Raw genomic sequence first — 14345 nt, 5'->3', positions numbered from 1 at the left:
GTCTTCGTTACAATAAGGTCAACGAATTTTCCTCACAACTCTAACCGATGCATCTATGAGGGACGTCTGGCGCATAAAGTCTATAATCTAAAACGCGTGTGCCGTCACAATGCCAACTAGAAGCTCACGTCGATGTATGCTTCCTCGGGACAAGGGATCTTCTTTCGCAACAAGTATGCACTTTTTCCCTATAAAGTAACAAGAACCGTAAAATCGCCGGTACTGTAAAATAATTAGTATTTCAATCGATAAAAATACCTCTGTGAGTTAACCCAAGGTGAACAAAAAGTTAGAATGATGTCATATTGACCAAATTTATGTCAAATTTTGGTAAATTTGATGCCATATTGACCAAAATTTGACATAAATTTGGTCAGTATGACATCATAAATTGACGTCATCTTGACTTTTCATTTTCTTTGGGACAATTAGATCTCCATAGATAATAACATTGAATATTCAATAAAAGTATCGGATCTCTGAAGATCTGGTGATTTTAGAATTAGACATAATGAGATATTTCCATTTTTATCCCGGGCGTGGACATCATCCCAAGCAGAACAAAAAGTCAGGATGATGTCAATTTGATATCATATTGACCAAATTTATGTTAAATTTTAGTCAATTTGATGCCATATTGACCAAAATTTAACATAAATTTGGTCAATACGACATGAAATTGACATCATCCTGACTTTTTCTTCTCCTTGGGATCAGTCAGTTTGATGCTCCTAGAATGATTCTCCCTCCGTAGTTTTTCTCTGCACAGCGATCCAATATGTTAATATTCTTTCCCTTTCATTTTCTCTGTCGTTCAACATCCTTTTGTTGCGTCCATCATTCACCTGCATTGTTCTCCGCGTATACTGTATGTGTAGCTGTGTTGAATGACGTAACAACAATGACTTCTCTATCCGTAGGGACGTTCCCGTCTGTTCCTCCTTGAGAGCCCGCATTATGAATGGAAGAAGAACGCTTCTGTTTCTTTTGCTACCAAACAACATTCTCGCGGGAACAACTTTTTCCGAAACTTTTCGCCATGTACCAAACCATTTCAGACATGGTTTGAATTACATAATCTAATTTGGAGGCAAGTGACGAAGGCGAAGGGGCATGGCAACGAGGTAATTCGAGAGTGAAACTTCAATTTCAATCGATCAATAATATCAGATTCATTTCATTAAAATTAACAATATCATATCGATAATATCATGCCTAGAGAATGTATTAATAACGATACGAGCGTCAATCTCGCGGTGCTATTTATAAACTAGATCACTTCCTCACGGCACCCGCTAAACCGTCCGTTTAATTAAGTACCGTTATCTTTACACAACGGTTATGCCTGCTGGTTATGCCACGATGGTTGGTTACACGCTTCTGGTGCAATACTCTGACGCATTCATTGGAATTACGTACGCGATTCCGAAGAAAATTAACTCGCTACGCGATTAACAAGGAGAATGTAATGTTCGCGGATAGACATCTACAGCTTGTAAAAGTTTTTCTTATTTGCTTCCGTACAAACATTTTAGAGATAATAAAAAGATACATAAAAACCGATCAAAGAGAGCGAGGCTCCAAGACGCGTTAAATCGATTAATCTCCATGTATATTTTCAATTTAGTATATACAGCGGAGCATTTACTTGAGCGTGATCGCCACGAGCATTTCAGCTGCAGGGTTCTCTCGTTACAGGTTGTCGCATTATCGCGAGTTCGCTTGGGCAACTGTACGCGCATAAATGCGTAAACGTAAGCACCACCGTTCTTACCGTAGCGTAGATAAGCTAAATATAAGCAGCAATAGCAAGCCACTAACGCATCCATTCGACTAATGCTGCTTCCCACCCTTGTCTCGTTTCATCGTACTGCGAGCAACGCAGTGTCCGATATAAACAAAACGTTTACGCCCACGAGCATTACATCTACAAGCTCAATCTACTTGCTGCTCTGTGCGTGTTTCATCAGGTGTGCACTGGAAACGCGTACACGTCCACTCGTGGGTCCACTTGGTCTGCCTACTCGCCGCGGCGCGAATAAGCAGCCCAAGCGTAAGCGAGTATGAAATAACAGTCATCTTAAGATATTATCTGGATACACATTACGGCAAGCTACAGCCAAATTCGAGACACGTAGTTACCCAAGGGGAAGAAAAAGTCAGGATGATGTCAATTTGATGTCATATTGACCAAATTTATGTCAAATTGATGCCATATTGACCAAAAAAATCAAATTGACACCATCCGGACTTTTTCTTCTCCTTGGGTACAGCCAAATTCGAGACACGTAGTTACCCAAGGAGAAGAAAAAGTCAGGATGGTGTCAATTTGATGTCATATTGACCAAATTTATGTCAAATTTTGATATGGCATCAAATTGACCAAAATCAAGGAGAAGAAAAAGTCAGGATGATATCAATTTGATGTCATATTGACCAAATTTATGTCAAATTGACGCCATATTGACCAAAATTTGTTTGATGCCATATTGACAAAAAAAAATCAAATTGACATCATCCGGACTTTTTATTCTCCTTGGGTACAGCCAAATTCGAGACATGTAGTTATATAACGTTATCAAATCTAGAATTTATGTAATATCAGCAAAAGTAACAGGTACAAGAACGATCAGAAAAGAAGGGAAGTATAACAAATGCATACGGTCGTGGTCAGAAAGGTTGTCCGACGTTGTACACTTTTGCTCTAATGATGCGCCGCTGCACAAATCTGTATTTTCGACCGTAAAACGAGTGTACGTGAAAGATATCGAAATCATATTTCTATCGAGAACGGACCGACTGTTGCGGCTTCAATCTAACAATAAGCAAAACACATTGCGACATAGATAAAATGTTAATTGCTCATGGAACCTATTGTATTACAGATCGACGGCGTCAGGAAGCTGAGGCCAGGTGCATAAATAATCTCGCCATTATTAAAAGCCGAATATCGTCGAAAACGACATCTTAATGAGTAACGTGGGCGCGAGGAGGTGTACGTAGAATCGCAAGCGCGAGAGAAGATGAGTTTGAGTATTTGACTTCTGAGAGGAAGCGAGAGGAGGCTTATATAGTCGTCGCTAGTATGTGGAAATATCTTCCCATGCTCTTGGACTAGCGTCCTATCCGTTGAACGTGCCTCGCGACGGTGCTGGAGAAACGGAGGGAGGAAAGCGGCGAGGAGCGAGCCTCGCGCACGGGGAAGTCTTTTGTGCTGGCGCGCGACGCGATGGACCCTCTCTCTGGACGAGTGGTCCCGTGGTCCCGACTCCCGGCGGTCCCGACGCGAATACGAGTCGCGTAGCGCTACAGTAGTGGCTGCCGCCGCTCGGCAACCGGACGGCCAGGCGTGCGACGTGATGTGGTTACTGGAGCCCGCAGCGCGTTTCCTTCTTCCTCTCTTTTGCCCCGCGCGATCGCCTCTACTCCTCACGGAGGCTCCCGACCACGGAGGCTCCCGGACCCTGTGTCTCTCCCGCTCGGTATTGACTCTGGTCCAACCGGATTCCCATTGATCCTGCCACCGACGCGGTGAAAGTACTCGAGAAAGAGAGAGAGACCAACTCCACGTGGTGCACGGCCCCTCCGCGGCCCCGACGTAGCGGCTACCTCACCCGAATATACCTCTCGCGAGTATAGTACCCTCGGCGCCGCGACGATCGAGCGAGAGACATGAGGCGGACCGTGGACCTGCTTGTCTGGACGTTGCTGGTCCCGCCGCTCCTGTTCGCGACGGATCCCTCGCAGAAGGCCGCTGGAGCAACGGTGGAATGCCCAGAGAAATGCGTGTGCTACAACAGCACGACGCAGGTGCGATGTATGTTCCTAAAGCTGACCCAGGTACCGCGGGCGCCCGCCAATGCCACCGTTCTGTAAGTTGCCTCTTTTATTCTCCGACTCGTTATTGGTTTTCTTTCGTTCCAAGATCAATCGGCAATTGTACGCGGGATGTTGCGCACAAAGTGTTTCACAAGCTTTTCCGACGCGTGCAAAAGTCCGACGCTTTAAAATTACACGGGGAGGAAAAGCGTGCGATCGTCGTCGGTTTGATTGCCAATCGACGTAGGTGGAATTGTGGTGAATGACGAAAGGTCAAGAGAAAGTGCGTTAAAGTGCACATTCGCTTATGGGAAGGATACTAATCGAGACGTATGATCAGTTAAGAGTTAAGAAGATCACGACTCGGCGCGCTTTCTCACACGTGGAAAATGCATCTGCACTCTCGGCAGCGTTGAAAGGGAAAAATAACATCATATTTCAATGGCAGAAACTTTCCAAGGAGAACAAAAAATCAGGATGATGTCATATTGACCAAAATTATATCAAATCTTGGTCAATATGGCATCAAATTGACCAAAATTTGACATAAATTTGGTCAATATTACATCAAATTGACGTCATCCTGACTTTTTCTTCTCCTTGGGTTATTCCTCCAATGCCTCTAAGCTTGTCTCAAGAGTTCGTCGCGTTGTAAATCCATTATAATAATTAATCGAACCCCGCGTTACAATTATCCGCGACAGGTCTCGGAAGAGAAAAGAATTTCTCAACGCTGGAAATGCACTCTGACGACGAGAGAGTCTCGACCATGTTGTAATAATCTGCAAAAACCCATAAGAAGTGCGTCAATTTAAACATGGAAGTGTAAATTTAGCGAGCGAACGTATAAATTATCGATTTGAAGCAAAGTAGACGAACAAAATCAAAGGCCGCCGAACTACTTGGAACTATATATATACATATACATATAAGTTACGATGCGGCTTTAAAGTGGAGTTTCGCAGAAAGGAACGATGGAGAATGGAGCAGAGCGGTTAGGTGAACGAATTCGATGAAGCCGCGCCACGATGCCACGGACTCGTTTAAGCCGACATTCTTAATACCGCGTGGCATACACATTAATTAAATGCGTGCAAATAATTGCTTTACGAATTTTTACAAATAATTCGATTACTTATATCGAGTCGGCTCCGTCGTGGCTTCTCGCTGCCTCGAAAAGCGCGCACTTGAAGAGATTATTTAATACTTGAATTAAAAAGTCATAAACGTGATTAAAAAACGCCGCCGTATCTCCGTGTGTAGACGACCGATTATTTTATCACCTCGATTTATCTCGAATCGCACTGATACGTATTGTACCCGTAAATTTCGACGCGCTCGTTGGAGAAAATAAAAGAATAGCCTGCAATCTGTGTGAAGAGTACACGAGCGTACGATTCTTTATCATTTTTATTGTAAGTCGTTGCGCAAAATCTCGGCCGAAGACGGAACGCTGTGGCAAACATTGGCGAATCAGTTTGCGATTCTGCGAATCAGCGATAAATCTTGTTCATTCTATTTATCTTTAGTCTTCATGCACCTTCGAACATATAACGTATGTCCGTACATCGGGTATAATTATATACGTATTTGTTTCATTTGCGTACAATACAATCTATATAAATATTATCGCTACTGCGTAACAGCGTTACAACTTGTTTCCAAAAATAAAATACTCGTTTTTCGTCATGAATCGTCATTAATCATCGGGAGAGATGAAGTGCGCTATTATTACGAATTATTTTCTTGCCATTGTTTGCTATTTATCTACAAATTTTTATTTTTTACAAATCAAGCTTTAATATATTTGAAGAAAGAATTGCTCAATGAAGAGAACCACCATTTATAACCGCGACCCTATTCCGCTATTGGACGACACAAATCATTGTGTAACCTTAGAACACATTGTGGAAATGTAAACTTAGTATTGAGAATACAACTACCTTTGCTTTCTTTATCGATATGTGATATTTTCTCTGACGCAGCTTGTTAAGATAAAATAAATAAATATTCACATAAGATTTTTTCCTTCTTCTTGTTTGCATTATAAATAATTGCCTTTTTCTCATGAAGTTTTATTTGATCTCTTCTATAATTACAATCTTATTTTGTGCAAAATAGTAAATTGATTCGCTCAGAAAAAAGAACAAATCCACGATTTTTAAATAGCGACCGTCTTCGATTAATTCTCTTCGGAGTTAGAAAGTAGATGTAGCGAGATACAAGTACTTGGAATTTTGGAATACATTATACGATGCGTCGCCGAGATGCGAAGCTTGACTCTTTGATTAATTCAACAGTCCTGCTCGTGCATGCGATGGCGATGAAGTTTTATTATATAACTCATATAGAGATTCCGTACATATATTATGTATCAAACAGAGACAAGTTCTCTGCGTTAAATCCTTTCTTCTCCGCCAGTCGCGTCGTCCCACGCTCATATAAATGCGATCATAATTTACATTATTCTGTTATTTCCGTAACGATGAGCTACCCGGCGTTCTAACATATTTAGCACAATATTGTTGGCCCACGAGATTCAAAGAAACTTTATTTAAATACAAGTAACAGACGCTCTATATACATATTTGTTGAGAGATTATAAATGAACACGTTTGATCTCTTCTTTGCCAATTTTAATGTTAAAGAAACGCGTAGATAAAAGCCTACACCAAGAAGTTTACAGGCTTTTAGCCTTGCACAGCCATCATATGACGAAAGCTAACAGATTAGAATATAAAGAAATAACACAAAGTTTAATATGATATATCGTTTCTAACGACGATGAGTTGCACGCAGACGCGAACACACATTTCATTGACAATTAATTCAAAATGTAGAGCTAAAATAACTTTAATGAGATTTGAATGTTTTATTTTTATTTACTTTATCATTTATTTATCTAATATATGTTATTATAATTAGTGTGTTCAATTGAATTTTCTCGCGTTAAAATCACCATTAAAATCTCGACGCATTTGATGGATATAATTATTATTTATAACTTCCTTTAATTACAAAAGACGAGATAAATGGACGTCTGCACTTGTCGGTCGATGATCGATGAAATATCCAGGACATTGACTTGCATATCGAGTATCTTTAAGTATCCGTTTAGGGTCTCGCTGAATAAATAGGTACTTGTGCCGTGATACCGATATCCACCGAGATATCTCTCGTGCTACATGCCACGCGATAATCTTTGATTACATGTAAAATAGCGCGCCCAAAAATTATGGTCGCTGCGTAACGTAAGCCAGAAATTAGACCCCGCTCGATTAAATCACCTGCGGTCTGATACAAGACATTGCACTTCTCTGAATCCAATTAAATAACATAAACCTGCGTCAAGTGTATTTGAGATAACATTCTTTTCTCGTTGAATGTTGACAATTTTTAATATATTTAAAATTAAATAGGCCAATTAGTTTCACGAACAATGTTGGTTTTAAAAGGTTTTCAATAGTTCGCGTGCTACCATATTCGTCTTAACATTTAAAATTCCTAATAACGAACGTTTCGACATAACTTTGTCTTCTTCAGCGTGTATTTGTTTCAACTATAATAAGAAATTAAGTAATTACGTGTAAATATTTGGTATGTGCAATTATAAAATCTTCGACGTCTTGAACTGTAATGATTTCTATGTGTTAACTTGTCGCTTACTTGAAAGTCAAAAAAACAATCCCATTTTTCGTGGAGAGATCAGTTTCACTTCGTCAACTGAGGCTTTTTAATATGTAAAAATTATATTGTATTAGTTTTTTTTAAAACTGATCTATTTATTGTTCGTTTACTATGCACAAGTGATAATGTCAATTTATTAATTTAAAGTATACGATATCTGCGTGGAGCCAATTGGCTGTACGAAACGAGGCAGATTCGTTCGAGGACGTGAATTTGCATTCCACAAGAGGACAGTTTATTACGTCATCGTTATAATTATAGATATTCGTGCATCTCGATGAATCGAGCGGTGAAACCGCGGCTTCGATGAAAACCGATATTTGTGATTGAATGGAATACGGTCCAGAAGAGATCGAATCGTCTTCCCGGAATCATTCTCATATATTCGCTCTATCCGCTGCCGTTAATGCCATTAATTCGCTCGTGCGGTCTCCGTTATTAAATACGAGCGCTCCATCACGTGGCGTTAAGTCACGAATAAACCACCGATTTGTACGCATCGATGCACATTTCTATCGATGGAGAACGATCGAAATGGCCACGCGTGCGATAGTTGACGTTAGAAATAATATGACGTCATAGTGCATTTATACGTATGAAAGAGACAAAAGGGTGCAAGTTTAAAATGTTTACTTTTCAAACAAAACTTTACAAAAAGTAATTTCAAGTTATGAAAGAAATAAATATTTATTTTGTTTTGTAATTTTAAAACTTGTTTCCCTCATTACAATCCGTTTCTAAAATAATCTCAACATGTCAACATCGAGAGCTTTAAACTTGCTTTCTTCTGCTTTTCAGAAAAAGCTGTAGACGTAGGTATGTCTCGTGACTCGTTCCTCAAATTTCGTAACCGATGTCGTCGACATTAAGGCGATATTTTATCGAGGTCGCGTTTTAAAGTATTTAACTGCCATGAAATGTAAAATTAAATTGTGCAAAGTAATGTAAGGTCACAGTGAAGAAACTGGAGCTGATTATTAAAATGGCCTTTCTTTCATAATAAATGGGACTGTAACTTTTTTTCATTGACTAATTGCCACCGCAATTTATTGATATCTTGCGCGTGGATGAGAGTCTAAAAATGGTGTATGAAAATAACAATTATATTGTAGAAAAACATAAAAGGCCTCGGCATTGTGCAAAGAACTGTCGCCAGTTACGAGTCGGGCTTTTTCTACTTTTCTCTCAGCAGGCAGTACTCGCGCCGCGACGCGACGACGGCGCGACGATTCGTTGGTACGATAAGAAGAAGGTTGAAATACCGTCGGGTCGAGCGCGAGAACTCGAGTCAGTAATTTAGAAAGGAAGTAATGTGCAACGAGTCGAGTAAAATTGTTAATTAAGGGGGCTTTGCGGCTGATAACCAGTAGAATATCTTTGTCATGCCGCGCCGAGTCGTCGTAATAATTATGCGATTGTGCAGCGCGCTTTATACAAATTGGATGAATTTCTCAACGATTAAACCATGCAGCTGAATATTCAATTACGAGGCACGGCACTCTGATTACCTTCTCGACATTTTACCGCACGGATCGTTAGTAAGACATACTTATTTGTGCACAATGTAATCATAGTTTTGCCAACAGGCAGATCCGCGCGCTCAGGACTCGAGTCAAATTTTCGCAAATCTAACTTACTAATCAATATCTATTTGTCATTCGTTATTATTCGTCATTATTCGTCTATCAAAGGGACAACGCTCTATGATTTACTTTGTCTTATATCCCGACGAATACCTCGTTCGCTCATTTCACTAAACACGTGGGCGGACAGATTTATAGTTACGGTATTTCCACCCACACGTGAAATTCCGTTGGATATATTCGTCTCGCATTTAGCGCAAAATGTGATCATCAAAACGCGATCTGATCCTGACGGTCCGATTCTAGATCTAACAAATTGCACGCGCCAATACGTATCGATAATCTGTCAAATCTCTGAAGAGATAAAAAACTTCGGCAAAATATATGGCTCCGAGTCCGCGAGTTCTCCAGGAAGAGTAGAACCTCGTCGACTATCGTTTCTCCTCTCTATCTGACGCTCATCCCGAGAAATTGTCGAAATTCTTTCAGAGATCTCCGATTTAACAACATCGCGGAAGTGCGCGCGGGGTCGTTCGCCGGACTGAAGAAGCTGCACAGCCTGCTGCTGAACGACAATCACATCCGACGGCTGCCGGTGGGCGCGTTCGAGGGCGCACCGAATCTACGGATACTCTACTTGTACAAAAATCGCATAGAGCACATCGCGCCGGGCGCGTTCGCGGGGCTGCCGCGACTCGAGCAGCTGTACCTGCATCACAACCACCTGCGGGAGATCCAACCGGGCACGTTCAACAATCTGCCGACGCTGGAGCGCCTGTTCTTGCACAGCAACAAGCTCCATCGGCTACCGGCGGACGCGTTCGTCAACGTCGGCCCGATGACGCGGCTGCGTCTCGACAGCAACGCGCTCATCTGCGACTGCAACCTGGTCTGGCTGGTGGAACGCCTGCGGGACAAGCCTACGGAGATGGCCGCGATCTGCCAATCCCCGCACAACATGAAGGGTCGCTCCTTAACAACGATGTTGCCCGAGGACTTTCATTGCAGTTGAGTAGAACCACCTCGGCACCTCTCTCTAGCTCTCTGACGTCAGCTACGCGCATTTTAGCCCTTCGAGACCCTGAAATTTTTGGAAAACAACACTGAGCAAATACTCTCCATCGTTACACGCGTTCCCTATTACACATAGGATTCCGGCTGATAGTCGCTGATGTAGGATCAACTCGATGTCCGTTTACGTCGTCGTGGTCGTTGACACCGCGGTCATCGCGCTGCTACATCTCGCGTGACGATTACCTCTCGCGAGGATGTATCGCGTGATGATCCTTCCGGAAGATTATTAAATCAAAATTTCCAAGTCAATTGACCGCCGTTATTATAGCTAATTCTCGCGGTGACGGAGCAACTTGGAAGTCAATTTGTAGAGGATTATCCGGTAAATACAATCGCGCTTCTCTCTTCCTGTATTCTCACCTTAATGCACGAGAACTCGCAGTGGACAGAATCGCTAAAAGCAGATAAAGCAAATATGTAAAATGGAGGCGAGAATCTGACGTTTCGTCATCTAATATGTTTCTTCTCACAGTCGGTCGTAACAAAAGTTGCTTCCTTTCGTAGCAAAGCCGCGCATCATAGAAGGCCCGGAAGACACCGTAGTACGATTTGGTGACACGATGACGTTGAGATGTCGAGTAACGGGTGATCCGGCGCCGAAGATCAAATGGATGAAAAACAGGCGGAGATACTCGTGGGAGGCGGACGATGATAACGAGAAGTACGTGATCCACGAGGACGGCGAGAAATATGTAATCCGCGAGGACGGCACCTTGGTGGTCTCCGGCACGACCGAGCAGGACAGCGGGATGTACGAGTGCGTAGCCAGCAGCGACATGGGCTCGATAAAATCCAGGAAAGCCAGGACGGTGATTACGGCGGCGTCTCGGTTGATACTCGCCGAGAGACCGGAGTCGCAGAACGTGAGCGCCGGCACCGACGTGACCTTCTCCTGTCGAGCGCTAGGCAGTCCCAGGCCCGATATTCGCTGGTCCCGAGACGGCCGACCGGTCTCCTTCGGCGACAGAGTCTCGCTCGAGAACGACGGCACCTCGCTGCGCATCCTCGCGGTTAAGAAAACCGACGCGGGCCAGTACGAGTGTTATCTCAGGAGTATCGATCACATGGTCCACCTCCTCGCGGACTTGAACGTCGTTGACTTCACCGCGCCCCAGCTCATCTTCAAACCGCAAGACATGGAGGTGGAACTGGACGCCACCGTTGAGGTACCTTGCCGGGCCGACGGCAGCCCGAAGCCGGTGATGCAATGGAAGAAGGACGGTAGCGCGCTCGAAGGCAACCGGGTCAAGATTATGCGTGGGGGCAGTCTTGTTATATTCAACGTGATTCCGCAGGACTCTGGCAGGTATGTCCTATCTCACGGTTCAAGTAACACCCGCTGCTCACTGATCAATGCCCGTCATCAGACTTCGTTTAGCACGAGGAAGCATTTCTCTCAGAGTTACCTACGTACGAAAATATTAAAGGATCGCGTTTCTTTTACAGATACGAGTGCTCGGCTATAAACGACTACGGCCGCGCAACCGCCGGTGCCTTTGTGCGCGTTCGGCAGCCCAGCGCAACGGATGCGCTCGTCGTACGAGCCTTCCAAAGTGCCACCGAGGAGATCGACCGTGCCATTAATAAAACGCTGTCCTCTCTCTTCAGTCCCGACGGCTCCAAACACGTTAATCCATTCCGGCTGGCGCGGTTTCCGAACGCGGTCGGTCGCGCGGCCGCCAGGCCCGCCGAGCTCTTCGAGAGAACCCTCGTCAATATCCGACGTATGGTGGACGCCGGCAGTAAGGCAAACGTCACTGGCGAATTTCGTTACGAGGAAATCTTGACGCCCGAACAGGTAAAGATCGATACGCCCGGGGGGAGAAAAACAAAACAAAAAGAAAACAGGCAAAATTAGATTCTAATACGCGCGTCCCGTTTCAGGTGAAGGAAATTGAGCGATTGTCCGGGTGCACCGGTCACAGGCGTCGACAGAATTGCACCAACAGGTGCTTCCACCACAAATACCGGAGCGTGGACGGCAGCTGCAACAATCTGCGCCATCCTACTTGGGGCTCGTCCTACACGGGATTCCGAAGGATACTGCAACCCATCTACGAAAACGGCTTCTCGATGCCGGTCGGCTGGGAGAGAGGACGGCGGTACTACGGTTATCCGAAGCCCGCCGCACGCCTGGTGTCGACCACCTTGATCTCCACCCACGATATTACGTCGGACGATCAGATCACCCACATGGTGATGCAGTGGGGTCAGTTCCTGGACCACGATCTCGACCACGCGCTACCGTCGGTGTCGAGCGAGTCGTGGGACGGAATCGACTGCAAGAAGTCCTGCGACAACGCCGCTCCCTGCTTCCCGATGGAAGTGCCGGCGGGTGACCCGCGCGTCAGCAACAGACGGTGCATCGACTTTGTGAGAACCAGCGCCGTGTGCGGCTCCGGCGCGACCAGTATACTGTGGGGCGACGGCCTGACGCCGCGGGAACAGCTGAATCAGCTGACTAGCTACCTGGACGGCTCGCAAGTCTACGGCTACGACGACGAGCTGGCGCGGGATCTCCGCGACTTGACGACGGATCGCGGACTGCTGCGTGAAGGTCCCACGTTCCCCGGCCATAAACCCCTGCTGCCGTACGCGTCCGGCCAGTTTGTCGACTGTCGTAGGAATCCACTCGAGAGTTCGATCAACTGCTTCGTAGCCGGCGACATTCGCGCCAACGAGCAGGTCGGCCTGCTGGCCATGCATACCTTGTGGCTGCGCGAGCACAACCGCATCGCTCGCGCGCTACGCGAGATGAATCCACACTGGAACGGCGAGAAACTCTATCAGGAAGCGAGGCGTATCGTCGGCGCCGAGATGCAGCACATCACTTATCGGTACTGGCTGCCGCGGGTATTTGGAGCGGCGCTCGACGACTCGTTGCCGCCGTACCGAGGCTACGATTCCAACGTCGACGCCAGCATATCCAACGTTTTCGCCACCGCCGCTCTGCGTTTCGGTCATTCGCTCATCCAGCCGCGCCTCGAGCGCCTGAACGCCTCCTTCCGACCGATTCCTCAGGGTCCTCTCAATCTGCGAGACGCCTTTTTCGCGCCCTGGCGACTGGTGGAGGAGGGCGGCGTCGATCCTCTGGTCCGAGGTATGTACGCCACAGCGGCGAAGCTCAAGCTGCCCGAGCAGAATCTCAACGTCGAGCTCACCGAACAGCTGTTCCGTACCGCTCACGCGGTCGCGCTCGATCTAGCGGCGATGAATATCCAGCGAGGGAGAGATCACGGGATTCCCGGCTATGTGGAGTGGCGCGCTTACTGCAACATGTCCCGCGTCGAGACGTTCGAGCATTTGGCTGACGATATCAGCAGCGCACGAGTGCGACAGAAGCTGCGCGAGCTCTACGGCCACCCGGGCAATATAGACGTCTGGGTCGGCGGTATTCTCGAGGATCAATTGCCGGGGATGAAGGTCGGGCCGTTGTTCAAGTGTCTTCTCTTGGAGCAATTCCGGCGAACGCGCGACGGCGATCGCTTCTGGTATGAGAATCCGAGCGTCTTTCGCGCGGAGCAGCTCGCGCAGATCCAGCAAGTGTCGCTGGCCAGAATCCTGTGCGACAACGGCGATAATATCACTCGCGTGCAGCCCGACGTCTTTCTACTGCCCGAAGGTCGCAACGACTTTGTCAGTTGTGACGAGATCCCCTACATGGACCTGAGCGCGTGGTCCGATTGTTGCGACAATTGCGAGGACAATCGCGACAATACCATATCCCGCGCGCGCAGAGAAGCTGCCAAGTATCTTGCACCCAGCCACGACTACGTCGAGGACACGCGCTCGTTGAATCGCGACGAGAAAATTCTATATTTGCAGAGGCTGTTTGAAGAGAGTGACCGAGAGGCAAGGAGATTGCAAGAGCAGGCCAGCGATTTGGCGCGGAAAGTGAAAGAACTCGACTCACTTTTACAAGACATTAGAACACAACGATAGAAAGCCGAACATGTACAAGATTTTGATGCTTTCGCTCTCTTCCTTCCTTCCCTTTTCTATCGCAGACATTGCCGATATCCTCGATGCATTTATTGTTGTAAATAGGCGCATTTGCACAAGTAGCATCGCGCGATCGTTTCTTTTAGACTAACGCAGCTATTACCAGCGTGTACAACGCGATACAGACCGAGTTGTATACATGTATCACAGCGCAAAGCTTACGCAGCTTTTATAACAACG

At 45.7% G+C, this 14345-nt stretch overlaps 1 protein-coding gene across 1 annotated transcript; it reads left to right on the top strand.

The window, feature by feature from the left end:
• Positions 1-3227: 3227 nt before the first annotated feature.
• On the top strand, positions 3228-14267 carry LOC105569095 (peroxidasin homolog). The gene is made up of 5 exons (XM_012025273.1): positions 3228-3872; positions 9579-10096; positions 10668-11469; positions 11610-11961; positions 12048-14267. The coding sequence occupies exons 1-5, from the start codon at positions 3673-3675 to the stop codon at positions 14103-14105; spliced, it is 3930 nt and encodes a 1309-aa protein (XP_011880663.1). The 5' UTR covers positions 3228-3672; the 3' UTR covers positions 14106-14267.
• The last annotated feature ends 78 nt before the right edge of the window (positions 14268-14345 follow it).

Source organism: Vollenhovia emeryi, unplaced genomic scaffold (genome assembly GCF_000949405.1).
Source record: "Vollenhovia emeryi isolate VEMERY1.0 unplaced genomic scaffold, V.emery_V1.0 DF939126.1, whole genome shotgun sequence".
Classification (NCBI taxonomy): Eukaryota; Metazoa; Arthropoda; class Insecta; order Hymenoptera; family Formicidae; genus Vollenhovia; species Vollenhovia emeryi.
The sequence above is the reverse complement of the archived record's forward strand: the minus strand, read 5'-3'. Positions and strand labels throughout refer to the sequence as shown.